This window comes from Chrysochloris asiatica, unplaced genomic scaffold (assembly GCF_000296735.1).
Source record: "Chrysochloris asiatica unplaced genomic scaffold, ChrAsi1.0 scaffold00020, whole genome shotgun sequence".
Taxonomy (NCBI): domain Eukaryota; kingdom Metazoa; phylum Chordata; class Mammalia; order Afrosoricida; family Chrysochloridae; genus Chrysochloris; species Chrysochloris asiatica.
Window position 1 is genome coordinate 17,840,830 of NW_006408538.1, and position 23,461 is coordinate 17,864,290.

General features: G+C 42.6%; 4 protein-coding genes across 4 annotated transcripts in view; 1 reads left to right on the forward strand and 3 right to left on the reverse strand.

Annotated features, from left to right (window-relative positions):
- FAM149B1 (family with sequence similarity 149, member B1) overlaps positions 1–6,245 on the forward strand; it is a 44,669-nt gene extending 38,424 nt beyond the window's left edge. Inside the window, exons 10-14 of the mRNA XM_006835883.1 lie at positions 1,334–1,558; positions 2,782–2,905; positions 3,146–3,271; positions 5,303–5,375; positions 6,172–6,245. Coding sequence (XP_006835946.1) covers positions 1,334–1,558; positions 2,782–2,905; positions 3,146–3,271; positions 5,303–5,375; positions 6,172–6,245 — 622 coding nt within the window. The remainder of the gene's footprint in view (positions 1–1,333; positions 1,559–2,781; positions 2,906–3,145; positions 3,272–5,302; positions 5,376–6,171) is intronic.
- Positions 6,246–8,330: 2,085 nt separating this feature from the next.
- Positions 8,331–12,527, reverse strand: DNAJC9 (DnaJ (Hsp40) homolog, subfamily C, member 9). Its single transcript, XM_006835884.1, has 5 exons — positions 12,348–12,527; positions 12,042–12,182; positions 10,596–10,850; positions 8,707–8,793; positions 8,331–8,450 (listed from the first exon to the last, which is right to left on the reverse strand). Exons 1-5 carry the CDS (start codon positions 12,525–12,527, stop codon positions 8,331–8,333), a joined length of 783 nt encoding a protein of 260 aa, XP_006835947.1.
- A 2,234-nt stretch (positions 12,528–14,761) lies between these two features.
- MRPS16 (mitochondrial ribosomal protein S16) lies at positions 14,762–16,034 on the reverse strand. Its single transcript, XM_006835885.1, has 3 exons — positions 16,022–16,034; positions 15,338–15,598; positions 14,762–14,895 (listed from the first exon to the last, which is right to left on the reverse strand). The coding sequence occupies exons 1-3, from the start codon at positions 16,032–16,034 to the stop codon at positions 14,762–14,764; spliced, it is 408 nt and encodes a 135-aa protein (XP_006835948.1).
- A 6,256-nt stretch (positions 16,035–22,290) lies between these two features.
- Positions 22,291–23,461, reverse strand: part of TTC18 (tetratricopeptide repeat domain 18) — a 116,016-nt gene continuing 114,845 nt past the window's right edge. Inside the window, exon 26 of the mRNA XM_006837471.1 lies at positions 22,291–22,371. Coding sequence (XP_006837534.1) covers positions 22,291–22,371 — 81 coding nt within the window. The remainder of the gene's footprint in view (positions 22,372–23,461) is intronic.

The following is a 23,461-nucleotide window of genomic DNA, read 5'->3' on the forward strand; positions in this document are numbered from 1 at the left end:
AGAAGAGCAGAGAGCGGGACCCTACCCAGAGAAGCAGTGATGCCTGAAATGGAGCCAGAGATGATGACGTGGAGCGATGGAGCAGCTGGAGACTCTAGACCCAGAGAGGGAGAGAGACTGTGTGCTGAAGACCTGGGGGGAAACGGGGGAAGGATTGCATGGAGGGAATTGTAACCATGGCAATGAGACGATATACGATAGAATGAATGTAAAACTAATATTCTCCCATGTATATTATCACATAACTCACAATAAATCATAAAAAAAAAGACTCACAGCAGGGATAAAAACCCGAGCCGACTACCTGACCAGTGTGCTCACTAGCCTGTTTCTGGATAGCTACGTGCACCCTTCTGCAGAAGTAAATTTTGCCTTGCCGAGGTAAAGGAAAAAAAAAAAAAAGTGCTTTCAAGTCAGTGCTGACCCATAGTGACCCTTATAGGGTTTCCAAGGAGTAGCTGGTAAGTTTGAACCACTGACCTTGCAGTTCAAACAGCTTTGCCATCTGGCGCATTAACCCATAGCGCCACACCAGGAAAGGAGCTCTAGTAGCGTAGTGGGTACGAATTGGGCTGCCTACCTCAAGGTCAGCAGTTTGAAACTACCAGCTGTTCCATGAGAGAAAAAGGCTTTCTGCTCCCGTAAAGATTTACAGCCTCGGAAACCCTGTACAGGATCGCTATGAGTCGGAACCAACTCCACGACATTGGTACAGCGATAGCAGCAATAGGCTTAAGCATAACACTTTTGAGGAGAGTGCTGGACCAGCAGTGTTTCATTCTGTCTTGCTTTAGGTTTATTATGAGTTGGAACCGACTGGATGGCACCTAACAATAGACTGTAATAAGCCATTATTACACACCAGAAAGAATCGTTTCAGTGTCCGCTAAATAATCAGACAGGCTTCTCCTATTCAACTCTCTTCAAATTTATAGCAACCATTGTTATGTTTACTGACTATAATTTAATGTATCCTTGAATGTCATGTAAATGAAGTTATATGTTACTTCACTTGAAAAGAAAAGAATGCCTCCGATGACAGAAATTTCAGTCCCTGGTAAGCTCATAGCTCACTTCAGTTTACACTGCCCTGTGCCTGAGAATTTGACTGGTGTCAGGTGAAGAACTACTTGTTTCCCCAAATTTCCATTCTTGTAAATTACTTATGATTCTTGTGCCTAAACCAGATTAGGTTAATCTGGCTTTAACCTTCAGGAGATAGGTTAATTATTCCAAGGCTTTATTTTCACCTTTTTTCTTTGAATGTATTGAGCACTGTTTCTCTGTACATCATGATGTTTATTACATTGTGGGTATCTGATTTGGCTACTAGAGATCTTGATGACAAGCTACTTCTGAGGCCTGGGTCCAGTACCATCCTTTCAAGCCGAAACTGGCCAAATCGAGCCCTGGAGCTCAGTACATCATCTTTGTCATATACAGTGCAGTCCGTCAGGAGACGAAACCCCCCACCACGCACCCTTCACCCCATCAGCACAAGCCATTCACGTGCTGGAACACCAAGACCTGTGGAGGAACTCCTCAGAGGAGCCCGAATGTAAGTTTCAAAAGCAGAATTTCTGGAAACTCTGATAAAACTAATGAAGGGAAAGTTACATAAAGAATGAATTATAATGTAAGCTAGAAATCTGTGCCTAGAAACTAATCATTAAGCATTTTATGATGCACATTGGTTTGAATATAATAAAGAAAAAAAAGATTTTAATGAAATATAGATATTGGATCTTTCTGTGATTTAACTAAAGGTTTATATTTCTACAAATGTTGGCTAGAATGCTAAAGTTGGATTTACTAAAGGAATAAAAGATACATGTACTTTGTTAGTAGAAACATGTTCAGTGCTTATTTCCAATGGCAGTGAACACTATTATATAAGCCTTAGTTGATTATATACCAGGGAAAATATTCTTTTCCCACCCTTCATTCACTTAACACTGTGAGCCTGATAATGAAAAATATCTAGGAGTGAGCCCTTTTTTCAAATAATATCATTGGCTATTGACTCACAAAACATCTTAAGATACTTGAGTTCTAAGATGTCCACCAGGGATCTGAGATAGTAAAGCCAGTTGCTTTGAATTCAGCTTTTAAGTGACACCTGTGTCACCGTAGCTCTCTCCCATTGTTACTTGATTTTGATTTTTCAGTTGCTTAGTTTATTAGTCGACTCACCAAGAGGGATCTCCACAGCCACCAAAAGTCTTGTCAGGACATGTCCAGTGTTCGCATTTGCCATCTGTCCATGGACTCATGAACCATTTGATACGTAATTAATCCGCCATACTGCTGGGGTCTGAAAGTATTCAGTTTTCACTTAGAATCTCAGGTGTAAATAATCCTGGAGGTACCTCCAAACCCCATGGAAAGTTTAGGTACTTGACCTGGACATTGTCATTACTAGAGAGCATGACAACTTGAAGGTCAAGAACTGTGGAGAAATCCCGTCAGATGTGAATTTAAAAATCTGTAATTACCAGGAAAGTGCAACACCAAATAGAGATGATTTATCATGTTAGTTCTGTGTGAGGCAAGAGCCATCTTCTGCTGAGCACTCAGGATGAAACTTCAAAAAATTAAGAAATACATTTTTAAAAATGGCTCTACACAAATCATTTTGTTGAGATTTTTTTTAAAAACATAGGCAACTTAAAGGTTTCTGTTCGTGAAATTAAAGTCACCTGCTTCATCTACTGCATTAGAATCCGTCTGCTTAGATTCTTCTCACTTTTTTATCTTTTCCTTCACTGGTGGGATGTGCAGCCCAGCAGCAGCTGACTCGCTTTCCTCCCCCTCACCAATGCCCCTGAGTCGAAATAACTTGCTGCCACCTATTGGCACAGCTGACATGGAACACCTGAGTGCTCTGGGGCCACAAAGGCAAATGGTATGTTGCTTTCACATTGCTCCCCATGTGCTTAGTATGAAACCCATGGCAGGAATTCTGCAGATCTGAGCTCTGGCCAGATTTATACTGGGTTTTTTCTAAGTTCACACTAAGCTCTAATTTATGGCAGTGGAGTTGCGCTTGCAGTTACCATACCTGTCAGGGTGGATGTAGGCCGTGCACTGATCCTCCCACTACTAATAGTTCAAACGTTTGCTGTCAATCTTGTCTCCTCTGTAGAAGCCCCTTAGTGATTCCAGCCGAGCTCGAAGCGCAGTGGTGGATGAGCAGAACCATCAGCAGCCCCAGGAGAGGCTTCTTTTACCCGACTTTTTCTCCAGACCCAACACAACTCAATCATTTCTGGTAGAGTAACCTGTCTCCTCTATGGTATTGAAAGTTGGAAAAAGAAATGGGGGGAAAAAATTACTAGTTTTGGAAGACTCTTAAGACTTTATGTAGTGGCTCAGTGAGTTCCAATGATGTGCAATTGCTTATGCTTGTACTTTGAATAGAGAGAACCTGGTTAGGAGGATGGGAGTCAGGCAGTGACCTTGTCTGTCCTGAGGGAAGGAGCTCAGCCCCCCAGCATCCGTTTTGTGAAAGCAGGGCTTAGGTTAGTGACTGGGACCACACCTAGTGTTGGGAGATCACCCCAGCTCATGTAAAGCAGCCTCATGGAGGACCTGTCCTCCACAAGAGAGATGAAAACAAAATTACAGGAGACGTCATTTGGGGGATATGCGTCCCAACAAGGGCATAGGGGAAATGTGAGCATTTCTGATCTTAGTCCATGTGGAGCCCAAAAAGTTTGAGAACCGCTGTCACCTTTTTATAATTTGATCCAGAATATTTGTTAAGCAGTATTTGGTGAGCATATTCTATAGGCTAAATTCTTTCTACAAAAAAGTTGTTATTTTAGGAATAAAAACAACACAGGTTAACTTTTCAGATGTTTTTAACAATAACAAAAGTAAAAAATACTCTAGCCATTTATCTCTCACTTTGTTGGGAAGTGACTCGAGTATAATTTTTTTAAAGGGAGCTATTCAAACTCCTTTTTTTTAAAGGAGTCCTGGAGTGGTGCTGTGGGTTATTGCACTAGATTGAAAAGCTGTTTGAACTACAAGGTTGGTGGTTCAAGATCACCAGCTGCTCCTTAGAAACCCTGTACCGAGTTGCTATGGGTTGGAACTGACTCAACAGCATGTCACAACAGCAACATTCAAAGTACTGATCACTGAAAGGAACAGCACTAGATCTGAATCATGGGCCTGAGTCACATGAGCACACTGCTCCTTAGTTCTTACACTAGACCAGGTCAGCAAAGCACAAGCCATCAGCTCTTCTAAATACTGATTTATTATGAATGCTGTTGGACAGTGCCACTCATTCATGCAGTGTGAGGAGATGCATCAGTGACTGCATGGCCCACAGTACCTCCAACAGTATCCAATCCTTCACAAAAAACATGATTCTCTAGAGTATGTGGGCTGCACCAGGAAATCCTAAGGTTTCTTCCAATTCCTACAATCTCTTGATTCCGGCATCCTGACAGAGAACTAAAAAGTTTTGGGTTCTTTTTTTTATCGGCGGGAGGGGGTAGCTTCTAGAAGACCCAGTGTACTCCTGGTCTGGTGCTTGTAGGATCAGCACTGGACTTTGAACCACAAGATCAGCAGTTCAAACCCACTAGCTGCTCCTCGGAAATCCTTTAAAGGGTTGCTATGGGTCCTAACTGACTCAATGGCACTTAACTAAGCAGGACAATGCTTAAAGTTAACTCGATTTTAGATACCTACATTTTAATATTTTAGTCATATCTTTACATTTATTAGTTCCTTGAGATAATTTGTAATTACAAGTCATGGGTGTTTCAATAAGGCCACTTTTGTTACTTTAATCAGCAGGCAATAAAGAAAAATTGGATAAAACTATTGGAAGTCAACTGTAATATTAACCACATGGATTATAAGTGATATTTTTTTTAGGCAGCATGGTGACTCTAGGTAAGTAATGGACTATGAGCCACAAGGTCTGTGATTCGAGCCCACCAGCTACTCTGGAGAAGAAAGATGAGGGTTTATGCTCCTCCAAAGATATGCAGCCTTGGAAACGCTATACAAGGTCACTATTGAGTCAGAACCAACTTGACGGCATGTAACAAGATTTTTTTAATGAAGTTGTAGAATTTGCTGCTTTTGCAAGTTAACAAATGGCTTTGTGGGCTTTAAACTTTCTACTCTGACTTCAACAGTACAATCAAGTTGACTTGACCTTCAGATTAGCCGATACATTTTTTCATTATTGTCCGACTTCCAGATTTTCCTGTGCAAATACACTGAAGCATTAGCCTCTGGGAGAAGCAGTTTCTCAGTCTCATACTTTCTCTTTTAGGCGGATCCACAGAGTCGTCATGCTTGCGCCGTGGAGTGTCCTCATCAGGCCCGCCCTGGCCGGGGATGTGTAGGTATGGCTGTCTTCACTAGGGTTTGGTTATGCTAAGACCCTGGCTTTGTCTTACTTGTTCTATGCTATTTACTCTTTCTCCTGATTTTCTCACATTTACTTATCCTAAATCTTTATCTAATTTTGGAAGTCGTTGTTGTTGTCATGTGCCATGGAGTCAGTTCCAACTCACAGTGATCCTGTACAGGGTTTCCCAAGCTGTAAATCTTTATGGGAGCAGAAAGCCTCATCTTTCTCCCTTGGAACAGCTGGTAGTTTTGAAATTAGTTGCCCAATTTGTAACTACTATGCTACCAGAGCTCCTTTTTGGATGATGAGTAGAACTAATAAAAAAGGTCTACTCTCAGAGCCAGCAGGTTCCAAGTTTTTGTTTTCTCAGACCATATAAATTAACCTCTAACTATTCTCACAAAGTAGACCGTACTATTATTTTTTTTAAATCTAGAAAAAAAATAGCCAAAGAAGTAATTTTCTTAACATTGAAAATATTCTTTACAAACATAGCAAGGCTTTTATTATCTAGGCTAAATACACATTACTATAGATTAAACCACTTCAAATCAGTCAACTTGCTAGGCAAATATAAAAAATGTAATTCTAAACCTTCCATCTGATTCTATCTTATGAATTCCTTGATCTCCAGACTTAATTTCTACATGTAAAACATGGTATTAACTTTGTTCCTGTCTCTAAAATTAAAGTCCAATTGATAATTGGAGCAAAAAAAAACCTTAGATATGATTTTGAGATTTTAGAAAAATCTACTGACGTTACTCTATGATGTCTTTGTCTGATAGGTCCTCAGTTACATGGGTCTACAAAGTCTCAAAGCAGAGGTGGGCCAGTCTCTAGAACCAGACAGGGGCCATAGGGCAAATGAGAAGGCCCTGGTGTCAGGCTGCAGGGAATACATCGAAGTTTAATGGACCAGTGTTGTCATCTCCTCATGCACAACTTGTAGAGAAAATCAACTGGAAACGATCTTCATGAAGAGTTATTTTGGTTCAGCTGACAGAAAAATGCAAGAACACCTGCCAAAGAATATAGGGGTACTGTTTCTATTTCCAGTTACTATCTTCTTTCAGTATAAGTTATTTCACTGGGCGGGAAAGTTTGTACCCATGGATTTAACAGTGAATAATTACTCCCAAATCACAACTCATATTGTCAGTTAACAATGATCTGTTAAATTATTATAGGATTCTATGAGAGTATACATACACAAAAACCAGCAGATGATTGATATATTAGTTATAATCGGCTTCAGAGTACTTCTGCTTCTATTTATGGAGCACTATACTGTTTTAAGTTCTTTTTAGGACACTAGGCTTTAAAAAAAATCTGAGCAGCTCATCAAATAGACGTCATTTCTAAGGGTGTCTGTAAATCCAACTAGAGAGGCAGATATGGAAGGGATGAGTAACCAAAACAAAAATGGTGGGCTGATATCATTGTAAAGTAACATTTTCTGTATTTTTCAGTAATTCACCCTCACATTGTCTGCTTGATACCAGGGTATGCTTAGTTTCTACTTAACGTAGCTTTTCCAAGTATTAAACTCATCTTTAAAAGATCTGTAGACTGTTGCTATTAATGAGTCACAAAAGTGCAATTCATTAAAAATTTAAGAAACCCTGGCAATTAGTCCAGTATAAACATGTCCCATAATAAATGGCTTTTGATGTCAGTAAACACGTCAGCGTTCTTCTGCTGTTACCAAGGACCTTTTTTCCTGAGGGCATTCATGAATGCAGCAATGATTTGGACTGTGGCTTAGATTGACAGGATTTAATAATAACTGAATATTATACCAGTTTTAAATCTTTCTGTATATCTTCAGAGTAAATGTTCAATTGATCACAAATGAGTAACTTAAAATTTTACTATGATGCTCTAATACTGTCACATAAAGAAAAATGTTTCAAACAATCTGCATTAAATTACTATTTTTAATATGAATATTTTTTAACCTTTTTGTAATTAGAAACTGAAAATATGTCATGTGTGTACCTCAGATAAATTATGATATATAGTTTGGTACTATGAGAAGGTTTGTTTTGAGAGGTTTGTTTTTATGCATGTAGTATTGAATAAATTGGTCTACAGGATGGAGTTTTATATTGGGACAGTTCCTTAAAAAAAAACAAACTTTATTCTGATGAATTCATATTGACTCAAATGTAAGGGAAAATCTGTACTATTCTCACAGACCAATTCCATGAGTGCGTTACAACAAACTGCTGGATCAAAATGACTTGCTTGTCAAAGTTAAGGTCTCTAAGAATTCATTTACCCTAATTCTCTTAGCCCTTTGATAAATGAGGGAACTAGTTGGACAAGCTCAGTGACGTGCCTACAGACATTGAGCAGTTAGAGGCAGGGCTGCACCTCATGTCTCTAAGGTGATTATACTGCTGAATAGAACTGCTTGTCTTCCCTGTTCTCTAACCTAAACACCATTCATGTTTTACTTAGATCGTATTTTAAAAGCTCACTGGGATCATTTTAAAGGCTCCCAGACATAAGTCATTTTCACTTGCTTATTTAATCATACACAAGTCTTACAAAAATAACTGAATTTGAATACCCCTTTCCCCCATACTTCAAGTACACAGTATAGAACCTGGTTGGGAAAAACAGAAAGGAGAGCAAGACCATTACAAAACAAATTGCCAGGGATTTGAAAGACAATGATTATCAAGTGTCTGAAGGAATTCTCCTAGCTAGAGGACCTGATCTAACAAACATGTACATCACTGCATAATCTGCAGCTCACTCTTGTGACAAAATGACAACTGCTAAAGGCAGTATGGGCAGAACCACGTGTAACATCAAGTTCCATTTACAGAAGATCAAGGAAAGCAAGTGCTGTCAGGAAATATACCACCCGCCCTTTTTCTCTGGTTTCTAAAGGTACCACTTAGATCCTATGAACCTTTGAAGAGAGAAAAATCCATTATTTCTTTTCTTTCTTGAGAGATGCTTTTTTCCGTTCTCCTTTAGAAGGTTTGCAGTACTTTGCTTCCATCTGAGCCAGAAAACTGTCCATTTCCTTTTGCCGATCCTTTTGTCTACTCTGTTGGAAAGTTAAAACACAAAATTTCAAAACAACAGTATCCCCAGAGTGGTTGCCAGGGGCTGCTGGGGGTAAGGGGAGAATGGAGAATGGCTGTTAGTGAGCTTCTCTCTGGAGTTATGTTGCAGAATTAGTGGTAATGGTAAAGGGTGAGTATATGGTATGTGAATTTATCTTCTAAAAAAACTGTTAGAACCCAGAACACTGTACTCTGAAGAAACCAGGAGCAACTCCACAGACAACAAGCCAACTTTACCTGGATGGCTGCTTTCAAGTTATCCATTCCTTCATCAAGCCCTAACTCCTTCCTGCTGATTTCTGCTTCTTTAGCCTCCTCCTGAGCCTGAAACAGAAATTCACATGAGACTCCATGGCATACTAACAAATGCTTAAAATATACTCTTTCCCAAAAATTATATGAAAAGATATAATGAATAAAATTACACACACATTCATTAAAAGGCAACATTGCTGCGAGCAAGCAGTAGCTAAATGATTCCCACGAGCATGACTAAATCTGAGCTTTTCCCATTTTCTTGGTGGGGATCCATTAGGATATGAGTACCCAAAAGCCACCTGGTGATAAACAGGAAGACCGAAGGCTGGAACTGCTAGCAAAGGCCACTTCACCAAAGATACCCTCAAGAGTTACCAGCACACAACAAGCAATTCCGACCCCTCCTCTACAGATACAGGGTCCACATGTGACTGGCGGCACCCTTATGAGCAGCCTTGGGTTAAAGTCATCAGAAGCAACATTAACAAACTCAGTTTTAACATGTCTTTAACTGATTTCAAAGCAATCCTCTTTTACCAAATTTTCCTAAGATAAATGTTTCCCAAATAAAAAGGTGTTACACAAGAACACCTTATAAAAGGTCATCAAGTCTTGTCTTTGCTTCATGATAACTACAAGAGTCCCCAGCCCCTGTGAATTTTTGAAGTAGCAATCAACACTGTTATTATCACTGGGATTGTGATATGTTAGGAACAAAAAAGAGTTTACACCTTTCACTTACATCCTATCGCCAAGTTCTCGAGTTTTCTGGGAGAGTGAAAGCTATGTCCTTACCCCATCAATGAGGAGTTTTGGTGGCACAGTGAATTAAGCATTGGGCTGCTAACTGAAAGGCTGGCCGTTTAAGCCCACCAGCTGTTCCTGGGGAGAAAGATGAGGTTGGCTGCTTCTGACTTAGTCTTAGAAACCTATGGAGCAGTTGTTTTAGAGGGTCACTTTGAGTTGGAGTTGACTCACCCCCTCAAACTACAGAGGCAAGTTTCTAAAGCTAAAATCCTGTTACTGGACACAGCTGGGTGTGCTTCGCCTGAGAAAATGATGGCCACCTTCAAATAAACTGTAGGCCTAAGCTTAAGCAAATACAGCCTTTGAACCAAAATGATGAGCTTGCTTATTCTATACATGCCACTCCACCCACAGAACCAGCAGATCTTTTATCTAGGCAAGTCAGGCAGTTCTTAACATTTCCTCTCCACTCCCAAAATGTCAGCTTCACCATATGTGTATCTTGTGAGCTGCACTCACACAAAATAAGAGCACTTAAGGTACTCACTCGAGAGCCAAAATCTTTAGTCACCTGGTCTCAATGGAGCTCCTGCTACCAAAACCACATGGAAGCAATGATTACTTTGGGACTCCAAAGGGGCAATTTTGATAGAATTTCTCAAAGGACAGAGGACGATCATGGAGATTATACAGTTTTAAGAAAACTGAAAACTGTATTGGTGAGACAAAGCTCAGGAAAACTGTTCCATGGAAGGGCTAGAGATATGGAAACACTGCCTTCAGTTTCTGTGACTTCATAGCAATCATTTTTGACTTACCTTCATACAGTGTTTTATGCATAATATTAACAAAACTCTTCTACATATAAAACATCACTAACATATTACAGTAATGATGTTTTGATGTGCATCACCAATAACTCCCATTTGTTATTACAGGAGTTGTTTCTGCACTGTTGTTAAGTGCTGTCGAGTTGATTCCGACCCATAGCGAGTCGATTCCGACGCATAGCGACCCTGTATAGGGTTTCTGAGCATTAGTCCCGTTATTTCCATTATTATAAATATCAAATTATTTTAGGAAGCAATCAAGATAAAAATAAATAGCACTCAAAATCTTACCCTCCTTTTCCTTGCATTCATCTTTTGCTTCGATTCTTTGACAAAGGCTTTATAGGATGGGACCTCTCCAGAGTCAATGGCTTGTTGAATGACATTCCTTATTCTGGGTTCTTCTGTGTACTGCACACACAACACAGATTCCATGATCTGATCCATGTCACCCTTGAAGTCCAGGTAGGCCTGTTTGATATCATCCAACTCTTGTGCTGAACCTTTGTATGTCTTTTCAAAAGCTTGAATGTCCTCTAAAGATATCTGAATAAAGGAGATAAGCTTGAACTCTGAGCATTTTGTTTTAAAAGTACATTAGTAAAAGGAGAGAGAATTTAGGTGCTGAAATGTTTCCCCACAAATTGCTGCCTGAGTTGAAACTGTTGCAAGGAACCAAGTTGTTTATGCCTAAGGCTTTCCCTGTTGTTGCTAAGTACCATCGAGTTGGTTCTGACCCACAGCAACCCTGCATAGGGTTTTCTGAGAAGCAGCTGGTCAGCTTGAACTGCCGACTTTGTGGTTCAAACAGACTTTGCAGTCCAGTACATAAGCCAACAGCAGAGTTTTCCCTAGACCAACCTGAAAATCTGCTAAACTACTGACCAGGAAAAACTAAAATGAAGTTTCCCAAAGTGGGAAAAGACCAAAACAACATTCAGGATTTGCATTTGAATATCTTGTTGTGAACTGCCTTGGAGTCGGTTCAGACCAAAGCAACCCTGTATAGGGTTTCCAAGGAGCAGCTGGTGAGCTTGAACTGCCAACGTTGCAGTTCAAACGGCATTGCAGTCTGTGGCACATTAACCCACAGCGCCACAATATAAGCAAGATAAAACTATGTGGCGCTGTGGGCTAATGCGCTGGACTAAAAAGTCAGCTTGGACTGTAAGGGCCGGCGGTTCAAGCTCACCGACTGCTCCTCAGAAGCTCTGTACAAGGTCGCTAGGAGTCAAACGCCAACTCCAGGGCACTTAGTAGTAACATACATAAATAATGCAAATAAAAGCAGATCCCATAAATAAATACATCTGGTTTTTCCATTTTAACAATAGCACTATATCGAGAGGTAACAAAATTTTTTTTAAATTTCTTTCATGATGGAACTTCAAAAAGTTCGTAGGAAAACGCATTATCTTTTCATACCACTTTCCCACGAACTTTCTGAAGCCTCCTCTTACAATACGCTACTATTTTTGGAGATTAAACTCAAAACACCGCATTCCTACACAATTAGCATTGGTGCTGGGGGTTAATGCGCCAGACTGCAAAGCCGTTTGAACTGCAAGGTCGGCGGTTCAAGCTCACCAGCTGCTTCTCGGAAACCCTATTCAGGGTCGCTATGGGTCGGAACCGACTCGACGGCTCTTAACAAAAACACAATTAGTATAAAACGCAACACCTTCACTAACTGTTAAAAGCGAACGGGCACAAGAAACCTCCCGCCCGAGTCCATACCTTTTTAAAGAGCAACCTCCAATACGCCTCCCAGTCCCGCTCCTGGGTGAGTTCGGCGGAGTCCTCGTCCACCGTGCCCTGCTCATCATACACCGCCCTCTGCTCTTTGTCACTTAAAACCGAGTAGACTTTCCCGAGGATCTGCGAGGACAGAACACCCAAACGTCATCCCTCAGCTCCCAGGGGCCGCCTCGGGGCAGGAAGTAAAGACCGGGAACCGCCAGGCCGGCAAGCGGGCACCGAAGGGGGCAGACAGGAGACCCAAGACCCGGGCGGCCGGTTCGGTCCGGGCTGCGTCTCGCGCACCTGGAAACGGCGGGTGGCGTCGTCCTTGTCGTCCTCTCCCACCCGGTCCGGGTGCACCTGCAGGGACACCCTGTGGTAGCCGCGTCGGACCTCGCCGTCCGAGGCCTCGCGCCTCACGCCCAGCACCTGATAAAGGTCGGAGGTGCCGAACACGTCTTCGCACAGCTCCAGCAGCCCCATGTCTGGCATGGGACCCGAGCAGGCGGCGACCTCGACGACAACAGCGAGTCCCAGCACTATCGCTAGGGCCCAGGACCGCTCCCTTTTCCCGCGCAAAAAGCCTAGGGCGCCTGCGTCACAAGAGGAACAGGAAGGGGCGGAATCATGTCCCGGAGGCACGCTTTACGGCAGCCGCAAAGCAGCACGGACCAAGCTTGACTCGGCTAGGAAAAGCCAACTTGAAGGGGCGGAGTCGTGATTAGCGTCGCAGTCTCTCCTGGGCTGTGTCTGGAGAACAACCCTGCTGGCTTCTTTCCAAAGCAAAAGCAAACGTCGCCTGGGTCCCGCCGTACCTTCTAACCCGTGGCTGCCTTCTAATTAGTTGGAAACAAGGAAAAGTCCATATATTGAGTTGCAGCTATGAAATTGCAGTGAATAACTGAAATAAAAAAATCTTTTGACACTTTTTATTGTGAAAAATTTTACGTTTTACAGAGCAGATCATGTTTTACGTACAACAAACCATATTCTTCGGTTTATTTCAATGGTTACAGTCCCCCTCCATGTAATAATAATGGTTATCCCAGTTCCTCCCTGATTGTTTCTATTCAACCACCTTTTCCAGCCCTTCAGAATCCTTAGGTAAATGCTGCCTTTTTGACCTCTAGTCTCTGACAAGTAAATCTGTGTTTTGTTTTGTATAACGTTTAGTTTTGGTCTACATTTTCTCTGACTCTATCCAGGACCTTCTAACGTGATCTCTTTCAGAATAGCTGGTAGTGGTAGTTGGGCACCAGCTAGCTCTGGTTTCAGGGTCATGGAAACTGATGTTTCATATGTTCCATAGGCCCAATGGACTAATTGTTTCCAAGCACCTTCAGTTTTCATCACACTTCTTTCCAATAATTGCACTTTAAATAGCTGCTAATGAGCTTTTCTGGTGGCACTACGGATCAGCACTAGACTGCGAACCACCAGATCGGCAGTTCAAACTCACCAGATGCTCCTCAGAAATCCTACACACACTCACTATGAACTGGAACTGAAATGACCTAACTTAACAACAACAATGAGCTTTTAAGATCCTAGTCACTACTCACAAAAGTAGGATGTAGAACTTTGTCTTTGTGGACCATGCTGTGCCAATGAACCAATGTGTGTCCAGAGATTTTGGTCTCAGCCTCCATGCCCAGTAACTCATCCCCTCAAAGTGTTTGTTATGTCTACGAAGTTTTGATAATTTTGTCCCCTGCATACGGTGAGAAGCCATGCCATGCCCACCTCTTTCCTGTGAAACCAGATGTAGCCCCGGTCCGCCACAGTCTCTACCCCAGATCATCTTCTCTCCTGTATCCCATGGGGAATGTCTACATAATGGGCTGACGCTAAGAAACTGTCAATAAAAAACTGAAATTTTTTAAAAAGTCTAATATTTGGCAATTTCATATGATTCAATTTTATGATATAATTCTCAAATTACAGTAACAATGAGCAAAGTTACTGTGTTCTTGAGCTTGTGGTGGTGGTGGTGGTATTGTTAAATGCCTTTAAATTGGTTCTGACTTACAGTGATCCTGTATAGGGTTCCCAAAGCTGTAATTCTTTGTAGGAGCAGAAAGCTACATCTTTCTCCCACAGAGCAGTTGGTCGGCTTGAACCACCAACACTGTGCTTCACAGTCCAGTGCTTATTGTGCAGAACCACCATGCTTGTGGGATGATCATAAACGATTAAGGATAAGACATGAGCATGCTGGTTGGAGGCTTTGAAGAAGGGAAGTGTTGGAATACAGCTGACTTAAGTTATCCTGCTCTGGCGCTGTGGGCTAATGCAACATACGGCAAAGTCGTTTGAACTGCAAGGTTGGTGGTTCAAGTTCCCGAGCTGCTCCTTGGAAACCCTATACAGGGTCGCTATGGGTTGGAATCAACTCAACGGCACCTAACAACAACACCAAGTTATCCAAGAGACCCAGAGTCCAACCCTTCCCACAGCCATTATCTTTCCCCAGACCAAGGCTGAAAAAGCAAATTAGCACCTAGAGTCTATGTCAGACAAGAACAAGTCTCTCCCTGGGCACGGCCAGGGCTCAGGCCAGGACTATCGAGGCCCACCACCCTCTACTGCTTCCAGAAGAGCATGGGTGACTCAGAACACTCCATTTATTAATCTCCAAATCTAACAATATGAAAAGCTCTGTATTATGTGTTTTAGGAAGACCTTGGCAATGTTGTTCCAATGTTGCGTGCACCCAATCAGCTCTCTTCTGTTTCTGTAGCCTCTGTATCTGTCTTCTGAGAAGCTAAGAGGACTTCTTGGGCCCGTTTCCTTCGTAGTCTCTCAGCTCTAGTGATCATCATGGGATGTAGAGGGAAAAAGCCAGAAAGACCTAAAAGAAACAGTATATTCACTCATTGTAACACAGAACAAATCAACATTTCCCTGAGAACGCTACCTCATACAACTGAGATCTAATAGAGACCAGACCCAGGGCAAGGATATAAAATACGCCAAACTCTTCCTCCCCATACCATTTGACTGCAAGGAGACAGAGAATGCTGTCTACTTTCAAACACTATTCTACTTATTTGAAAAAGAGATGGCCACTGAAGAAACACTAGTCTCATTTTTAACATATAATCCAGATAAGTCAAATTTCATAAAGGAATCCATAGAAGTCTCCAGATAACAAATGGCAATTAGATCACAATTTCAGCTCCCAACCAAGTTCTGAGCACCCTCTAGGTAATGAAAACCATTCATCATTTTCATCATCCTGGGCCAACTTCTATTTAAAATCCCCTCAATGAGGTTGACACAAAAGCTGTTACCCAGAAGCTTTTCCACAGGCTTCGAAAGGTGGGCTCCGCAGCCAAGCCAATGCCGGATCCTCTCCAGATTGAGGGCAACGATCTTCTCCCCATGACTGTTAGGCAGTGGGTCATAGGAGCCCAGCTGCTCCACGAAACGGCCATCCCTGGAACACTTGTTGTGAGCAGCCACGATGCGGTAGAATGGCCGGTTGGTACAGCCACCCAGGGCCAGGCGGATGGTTAAGTGGCCCCCATGGTAAGCCTTGCAGAGCAGGGTAGCTAAAGAGAAATAACTGATTAGGACACAAGTCCGCAGCGCACAAAATACCAAAGGAGGTATTGGAGACACTCCACTTCCTCGATTTAAATATTATCAATTATTGTCAATCGGCCCAAATCCTTTTATTCACTCCAGCCAAAAATGAACTCTCCGACTCCACTCAACACAGGCCTGCCACTTATTAGCTCTGTAACCTTGTCTAATTCCTGTTTTCCAGCATCAGCTGCCTTCTCTGTAAAATGGGTGGCATCTACCTCGTAAAGTTTCAGATGATTCGATGGCAACAACTGGGGTCGAGGAGGGGAGGGGAAAATCAAATGTAATGTTTCAGGTTTCATTTCCTTAGTGAGCCCGCGGCAGATCGGTTCTACCAAGACCCCTGAGCCCTGCAGGAAGATCTCGAGGCGCCCCCATCGACTCACTGAGCTGGACCATGGTGGATTCGGCCTGTATGTCAGCCGTCCACACGGATCTGCTCTACAGCTTCACGCAGGATCCACAGGAAAGGCCAGGAGGACCACAGAGGACCTCGCGCACAACAACTAAGACAGGAGCGAAGTAGTTCTATAAGCGACCGGCCGGACGCCCGCTTTCCTCCCCGACACTTCCCACAATGCAACGCGGCTTCATCGCCTACAGTTCCCACAATGCAACAGGTGCCGTATTACGTACCAATCGCTAGCACGGAAGAGGCGGGTTTCAACTGCAAATGTTAAGTTCCGGGGCTCGACTTGCGTGTTGAGTGAAGTGTGTTGGGAGACTACCTAGAATGGCTAAGAGACGTGCAAAGCATTATCGAGTCACCGTTCCGCAGACTTTTTGAGTACCTGGTTAGGGCGATACGCTGTGCTGACGTCCCTGCCCCCAACAGCTCACTGTCGGTTGGAGAGACAATGATTAATCAGAGTTAACTGTGGACGTCTTGGTGCGGCGCTGTGGGTTCATGCGTGGGATTGCAAAGTTGATTTGAACCACAAGTTGGGCGGTTCAAGTTCACCAGCCGCTCCTCGGAAACCCTATACGGCACATCGCTATGAGTCGGAATCAACTCGATGGCACTTTGCAACATTAGGGTCTGAAGAGGACTGTAATTGACTCGAGCTTATATTATCCTTTTCTGTTTATTAGTTTGTCTCTCACCTCACCTCCCATAGAGGCAATTTGTTCTTGTTAAGTGCCTTGTAATTGACACTGCAGTGGGTATCCTCCATAGATACCCTCTTAAATTAAGAGGGAAAACCCTTATTCCTGGCTTTTGCTGTGCTGATTCAGTAGGGAGGGCAGTGTCAAGTACAGTTTCTTTGGCATCACTTTTGTTGTTAGGTGCCGTCGAGTCGGTTGGGACTCTTAGCGACCATATGCACAACAAAACGAAACACTGCCCGATCCTGAGCCAACCTCAGAGTTGTTGCTACGCTTGACCCCATTGATGCTCCTACTTTGCCAATCCATCTCGTTAGGGGTCTTCCTCTTTTTCTCTGACCCTCCACTTTACCAAACATGATACCCCTCTCCAGTGACTGGTCCCTCCTAACAATATGTCCGAAGTGTAAGAGACGATGTGGCTATCCTGGCTTCCAAGGAGCACTGTGGTTGCACATAATTCAACACAGATTATTGTTTCTTTTGCCAGTCCATGGTACTTTCAATAGTCTTCAACACCATAACACATCTATTCTTCTACAATCTTCCTTATTCACTGTCCAACTTTCACATGGTGGTGGTGGTTATGTGCTGTGGAGTAGGTTCCGACTCAAAGCGACCCTGTACAGGGTTTCCAAGGCTATAAATCTGTATGGGAGCAGAAAGCCTCATCTTTCTCCCACAGAACAGCTGGTAGTTTCCAACTGCTGACCTTGATGTTCACAGCCCTAACTACTACGCTACCAGAGTGCCTTACATGCATATGAAGTTACTGAAAGTACCATGGCTTGAGTCAGGCCACCTTAGTCCTCAATCTGACATCTTTGCCCTTCAACACTTTAAAAAGGTCTTATGCAGCAGATTTGCCTAATGCTATTTGAAGCTACCAGCCATTCCGAGGGAGAAAGACAAGGCTTTCTGCTCCTATAAAGATTTACAGCCTCAGAAACCCTGTACAGGATTGCTGTGAGTCAGAACCGACTCCACAGCACATCACCACCACCACCATACATCGTTTGATTTCTTGACTGCTGCTTCCATGAGTGTTGATAGTTGATCTAAGTAAAATGAAGTCTTTGACAGCTTCAATCTTTTCTAACAAGCGGATTGTTTGGCTGTTTGAATATAAAGCAAGCTGTTTGCTTTGGAGGCATCAAGAAAAGAAAAATTAGCCCATCAAAGAAACCCCCTTCTCAGACTGAAATTTAAAGGGAACCTGTGAGCAGTCTACTAAGCTAAGCTCTATGGTGACTACCTGGGTCTACTTGTGAGTGGAAGTGGGGGAAACACAGCAATGAAGACATGGACTGAGCTTGGCCATCTTCCATTGACACCAGTTGACCTTGAGATGAGAGAGAAGAGGAAGGGCTGTCTGGTCTGTTTAGGAAGATGTATGAACTCCTGAGCCCATGGGCATTGACCTAGCCCCTGGGGGGTAGGGCTGAGAGTGAAGCAGCCAGGTGATCTGAAGCACAGGGAGATGTGCATGAACACCCAAACTTGCATCTATTACCCATTTGGCATGCCTTGGATAGTAACTGACCAGAACCTAACCAGATGAAGATAAAGATGTTTGATACTGTGAATAGGTGTAAATTGCTACAAGTTGATGAAATGGAACTTTCCTTACTGACGCAATAGCTCAAAATTCTTACCAGAATGGAAGGATTCTTCATATCAAAGAACAAGCTAGTTTCCTCAGTGTACTGACTGGATTGGTATGTTGTGTGTTGTTAGGTGCCATCGAGTTGGTACCAACTCATAGCAACCCTATGCACAACAGAACAAAACACTGCCCAGTCCTATACCAACCTCACAACCATTGCTATGTTTGAGTCCAGTGCTGCTGCCATGTGCCAATCCATCGCGTTTGGGGTCTGCCTCTTTTCCTCTGACCTTCCTCCTTACCAAACATAATATCCTTTCTCAGGGACTGGTCTCTCCTGATACGTTAAAGGTATGAGAGATGAAGTCTGGCCATCCTGGCCTCCAAGGTACATTCTGGCTGTAGTTCTTCCAACACAGATCTATTTGTTCTTTTGACCATCCGTGGTACTTTCAATATTCTCCTCCAACACCATAACTCAAATGCATCAATTTTTCTATGGTCTTCCTTATTTACTGTCCAATTTTCAGCTGCATATGAGGTTATTGAAAATACCATGGCTTGGGTCAGGCTTGGGTCCTCAAACTGACATCTTTGCTCTTAAACACTTTAGAGAGGTTTTGTGCAGCAGATTTGCCTAATGCAATACATCATTTGATTTATTGACAGCTAATTCTATGAACAAGATATCATTGCTGATGTCCAATGGATCTTGGCTGAAAGCAGAGAATATCAGAAAAATGTTTACCTATGCTTTATTGACTATGCAAAGGCTTTCGATTGTGTGGATCATGACAAGCTATGGACAACATTGTGAAGTATGAGTATTCCAGAACATTTCATTGTACTCTGAGAAATCTGTACTTTGGACACATTGTCCGGAGAGAACAGTCGCTGGAGAAGGATGTCATGCTGAGTAAGGTGGAGGGTCAGAGAAAAAGAGGAAGACCCCCAACGAGATGGATCAGCCAGGTGACATCATTGATGGCGTCAAGTGTGGCGGCGGTAGTGAGGTTGGCCCAGGATCGGACATTGTTTCATTCTGCTGTGCATGGGGTCGCTATGAGTCAGTTCCGACTCGATGGCACCTGACAACAACAACATTGTTAATGGATGCTTACAGCTGTTTCTTTTCAGAGTTATGTCCCATCAGCAAATGAAGGTCCAGAAAGCTTTTCTCCATTTGCGTCATCACGGTAACTCTACTTTGAGGAAGCAGCTCTTCCCCCGTCATATTCTGAGGGCCTTCCAACCTGGGGGCTCATCATCTGGCACCATATCTGACAATACTTTGGTCTTCTTCATCATGTTTCAATATTCAATATTCTGGTGCTGACAGTTTTCCACTGCTATTCATAAGGTTTTCAGTGACTAAACATTTGGTAGTCCCTTTTTCCTTCTTCCTAGTCTGTCTTTATCTGGAAGCTCATCTGAAACCTGTCTACCATGAGTTACCCTGCTGGTATTTAAAATACCCATGGCATAGCTTCCAGAATCATAGCAACACACAAGCCACCACACAAACTGACAGATGAGTGGTAGGCTGGTTTTATAAGGACAGGCAATTTACACATTAGCTATCAATATAAGTTATAAAGGCATGAAATGGCTGGCATACAAGCTTTCATGAGTGTACTTAGTTTCAGAATAAGTAGGCACCATGAGCTAATGTGCTGGACTGTAAAATCAGTTTAAACTGCAAGGTCAGTGGTCCAAGCTCAAAAGCCACTCCTTGGAAACCTTATACAGGGTCGCTATACATTGAAACCAACTTGACGGCACACAACAACAGAGTAATGTAGAATGCCTATCGAATAATTTTCCTCTTTTCCAGATGGACCTGGTGAAAGAGTATGGGGGATAATGGTGATATGCTTTTATGATTCAATTGTGAGTAACTGTTAGCAGGATTAATTGTAATGTCATAACTGTAACTGTAGAAGATGTGTAACTAAAAGGGGGAAGGAGTTAATCTTTCATTTCATGAACAGAGGATCCCAGGACCATCAAGAAGGAAAAGCATGAGTGGAGCATGAAATCCCACCTAGAAAAGAGTCCACAGCAGAGGCCATGACATGGAGAGACAGAGCAGCTGTGGGCTCTAGGACCATGGGCTGAGTTAGGCTGTGTGCCTGCGGGCAGGAGGCTGGCTTTCAGAATATGCCCTTTGGACATTAAATGAATATGTATTTTTTGGTTTGTATGTGTGCATCAATTATTTTTGCTTTGTTCATTTGTGAAATATAAGATGCAAATGGGAGCCACAGGGAGGAAGTGGGGTAACTGTTGTTGCAGGGAGGGGAATGTAATCATTGAGATGAAACAAAGTAATAATTGGTTGAATGTAAAGCTGATGATCTGGTCTGTAAACCTTCACTCAATTCACAATAAAAAGTTAAAAGAAACACTGATCCTGCATATCGAATTTAACAAAGGTCAGCAAATAGAGATGCTTTTGTTGTTAAGTGTTGTGGAGTCAGTTCCGAATTATAGCAACCCCGTATAGGGGTTTCCAAGGAGCACCTGGTAAGGCTGAACCAGTGACCTTGTGGTTCAAACCAACCTTTGCATTAACCTACAGTGTCACACAAGGATTCCATATAGAGATGGCTACCACCTTTTTTTTTTTTTTTTTTTTTTGAGTCCTGGTGTGGTGCTGTGAGACAATGCACTGGACTGTAAAGTCTGTTTGAATCACAAGGTTGGTGGCTCAAGCTCACCAGCTGCTCCTCAGAACCCTATACAGGATCACTATGAGTCAGAACCAAGTTGAAAGCATTTAATAACAACAATCACCATTTTTGGGCTGTGGCTTGCAATGGATTGCTAACTACAAGGTCAGAAGTTCCAACACACCAGCTACTCCTCAGAAACCCTATACAGGGTCACTATGAGTGGGAATTGACTGGATGGCACTTAACAACAACAACCATTTTTATCTTTGGACTGCAGCTTAGGAAAGTGCTTCTCCAATCCATCATATATTTTGTAATAGCACGGAATCATAACTTTTCTGACCTGAAACTGTTACTCATTATGAAAATTTTAGAAAATGGTAACTATTATTTAAGGAGATTTTCCAAAAAATGAAATAAGTTTATTTGAAAGTAGTGTAGTACAGTATGGTTATTTGATATGATCAGAACAAAACAAAAGTAGTAGCTCTCCAAAAATAAATAACTAGTCATGGGGCATCATTGGAAACTGGCCTAGTCCCAGGAGTTTGTGTGTCTGTGAATTGGGCTCTGCGGCCCCAAGGCATCAGACCCAAGCTTTGGGTAACAATGTTTGTGGGAAAATTCCATTATCTTTAAATTCCATTTTCCCACAAACTTTTTGAAATTCCCTCATTTTATAGGATAACAGACTCTTCAGGGATCCCTGGTGTTTGGATCTATGAAGACACCCATGATTAGAGGGAGGCACCTCTACCTCAAGCAAGGAACTCTTGGCTCAGCTCTGCTTACCATAGGACCCAAGGGGCCTGGCCACAATATGCCAGCAGAGCAGTCGTCTGTGTGACCCAGCAGAGCAGTTTTCTGAGGCCCACGTTAGAAAATCATGTCTTCAACCCTAAGTTTGAGTTCATGAATTTAGCAGTTGACTTTCTCCTGGAGTGATTCTAATAACTTTCATCAGAAACCTTAATAATCAATGACCGATCCCAGGCTTATCCAGTATAGGTTAAGTAACTCCAGAACCACCCTAATGGATTTTCAATCTCTTGGATCCATTTTTTATTGTCATACAGTTTACTGTCAACCAGGAAAATATCCAATAGCATCGCCAATAGAAATAATGAATGGGCTTCGGACTATGGTGAGGATCTTTTATTCTACAGCCCCAGGCTTTGTATGGGGCTGCTTCCAGGGTTGGATTTCTCCAGGAAAGAAAGGGGCTCTCTTACAGTTTCACATAGACAATGCCTCAGCTGTACGGCTGTCAGAAAGACGGATCTCCAAAACCAACCATCTGCTGGACCATGTGGATCTCTGCAAGGAGAGCCTCATCTTGCAATTTCAGCTGCATGGAAAAAAGAAAACAAGGGCACATGTCATACCTGTCAGATCTGTGTGGTCTCGGGCAACTCATTTGTGGGGAGCAAAAAACATAGTTCCTCATGATGGAACTGACTCGTCCAATATTCCCTAATTTTATGAGACCCCATTAAAAGATCTCAGAATATGGGTGGGTATCAGTTACACTGATACGTTCACTTTGTGAAAATACACAAAATGTCATGAACATATTTGTGCATTATTTTAAAGCCAACTGTAATAAAAATTATTTTAAAAAGGGTACACATATCATCACCGACATCTATTGGCTAATGTGTAGTATTCTCAGTTGATTCCAGAAAGGAACCAAAGACATAGGGCTGGCAGACTTATTATTAGATCTGAATTCAATTTGAGAATATAGATGTGTGATAGAGAAATCTAGTTGCTACTGAATACCCATTCTATCCTTTTTCACTAACACAACAGAATTTATTGTTCTTTAGGGCAACAATATGGTGCTGTACGATCAGCACTGGACAGTGAGCTACAAGGTCAGAAGTTCAAAACCATTAGCTACTCCTTGGAACCCCTATACAGAGTCACTAGGAGTTGGAACTGCCTCATAGTGAGCTGCTTACCCTACAGTACCACACCAGGTCTTCTCGTTGCTGTTGTTAGGTGCTATCAAGTTGGTTCCAACTCCTAGTGACCCTATGCACAACAGAAGGAAACACTGCCCAGTTCTGAGCTATGTTCTCATTAATGGAAAAAACGCCTCTCCTAATTTGTTCAAGGGGAGCCCTGGTGTGGTGCTGTGGGATAAAGCACTAGACCGCAAGGGTGGTTTAAACTGCAAGGTCAGTGGTTCAAACTTACCAGCCACTCCTTGGAAACCCTACACAGGGTTGCTATGAGTAGAAACTAACTCAATGGCACTTAACAACAACAACATTTTGTTGAAGCCACTGCCATTCAAGTCTCTACTACTTCCAGTTCGTAACTGACTGAATAGCGCAGGGTTTGGCAAATGAACCTGTTCGGCCACCTGTTTTGTAAATAAAGTTTTTATTGGAACAGGCACACTCATTCTTACATGTGCCGCCTATGACTGC

Coding starts and splice junctions, on each gene's coding strand:
- MRPS16 (XM_006835885.1), bottom strand. Junction 14,896..15,337: donor GCCTGTGGAAAAGCTTCTGG/GTAACAGCTTTT, acceptor TGTTTCTTTTAG/GTCTTTCTGGCTTTTTCCCT.
- DNAJC9 (XM_006835884.1), bottom strand. CDS start 12,527: ATGGGGCTGCTGGAGCTGTGCGAAGACGTGTTCGGCACCTCCGACCTT. Junction 12,183..12,347: donor ACGCCACCCGCCGTTTCCAG/GTGCGCGAGACG, acceptor CTGTCCTCGCAG/ATCCTCGGGAAAGTCTACTC. Junction 8,451..8,706: donor ACTTGAAAGCAGCCATCCAG/GTAAAGTTGGCT, acceptor ACTTTCCAACAG/AGTAGACAAAAGGATCGGCA.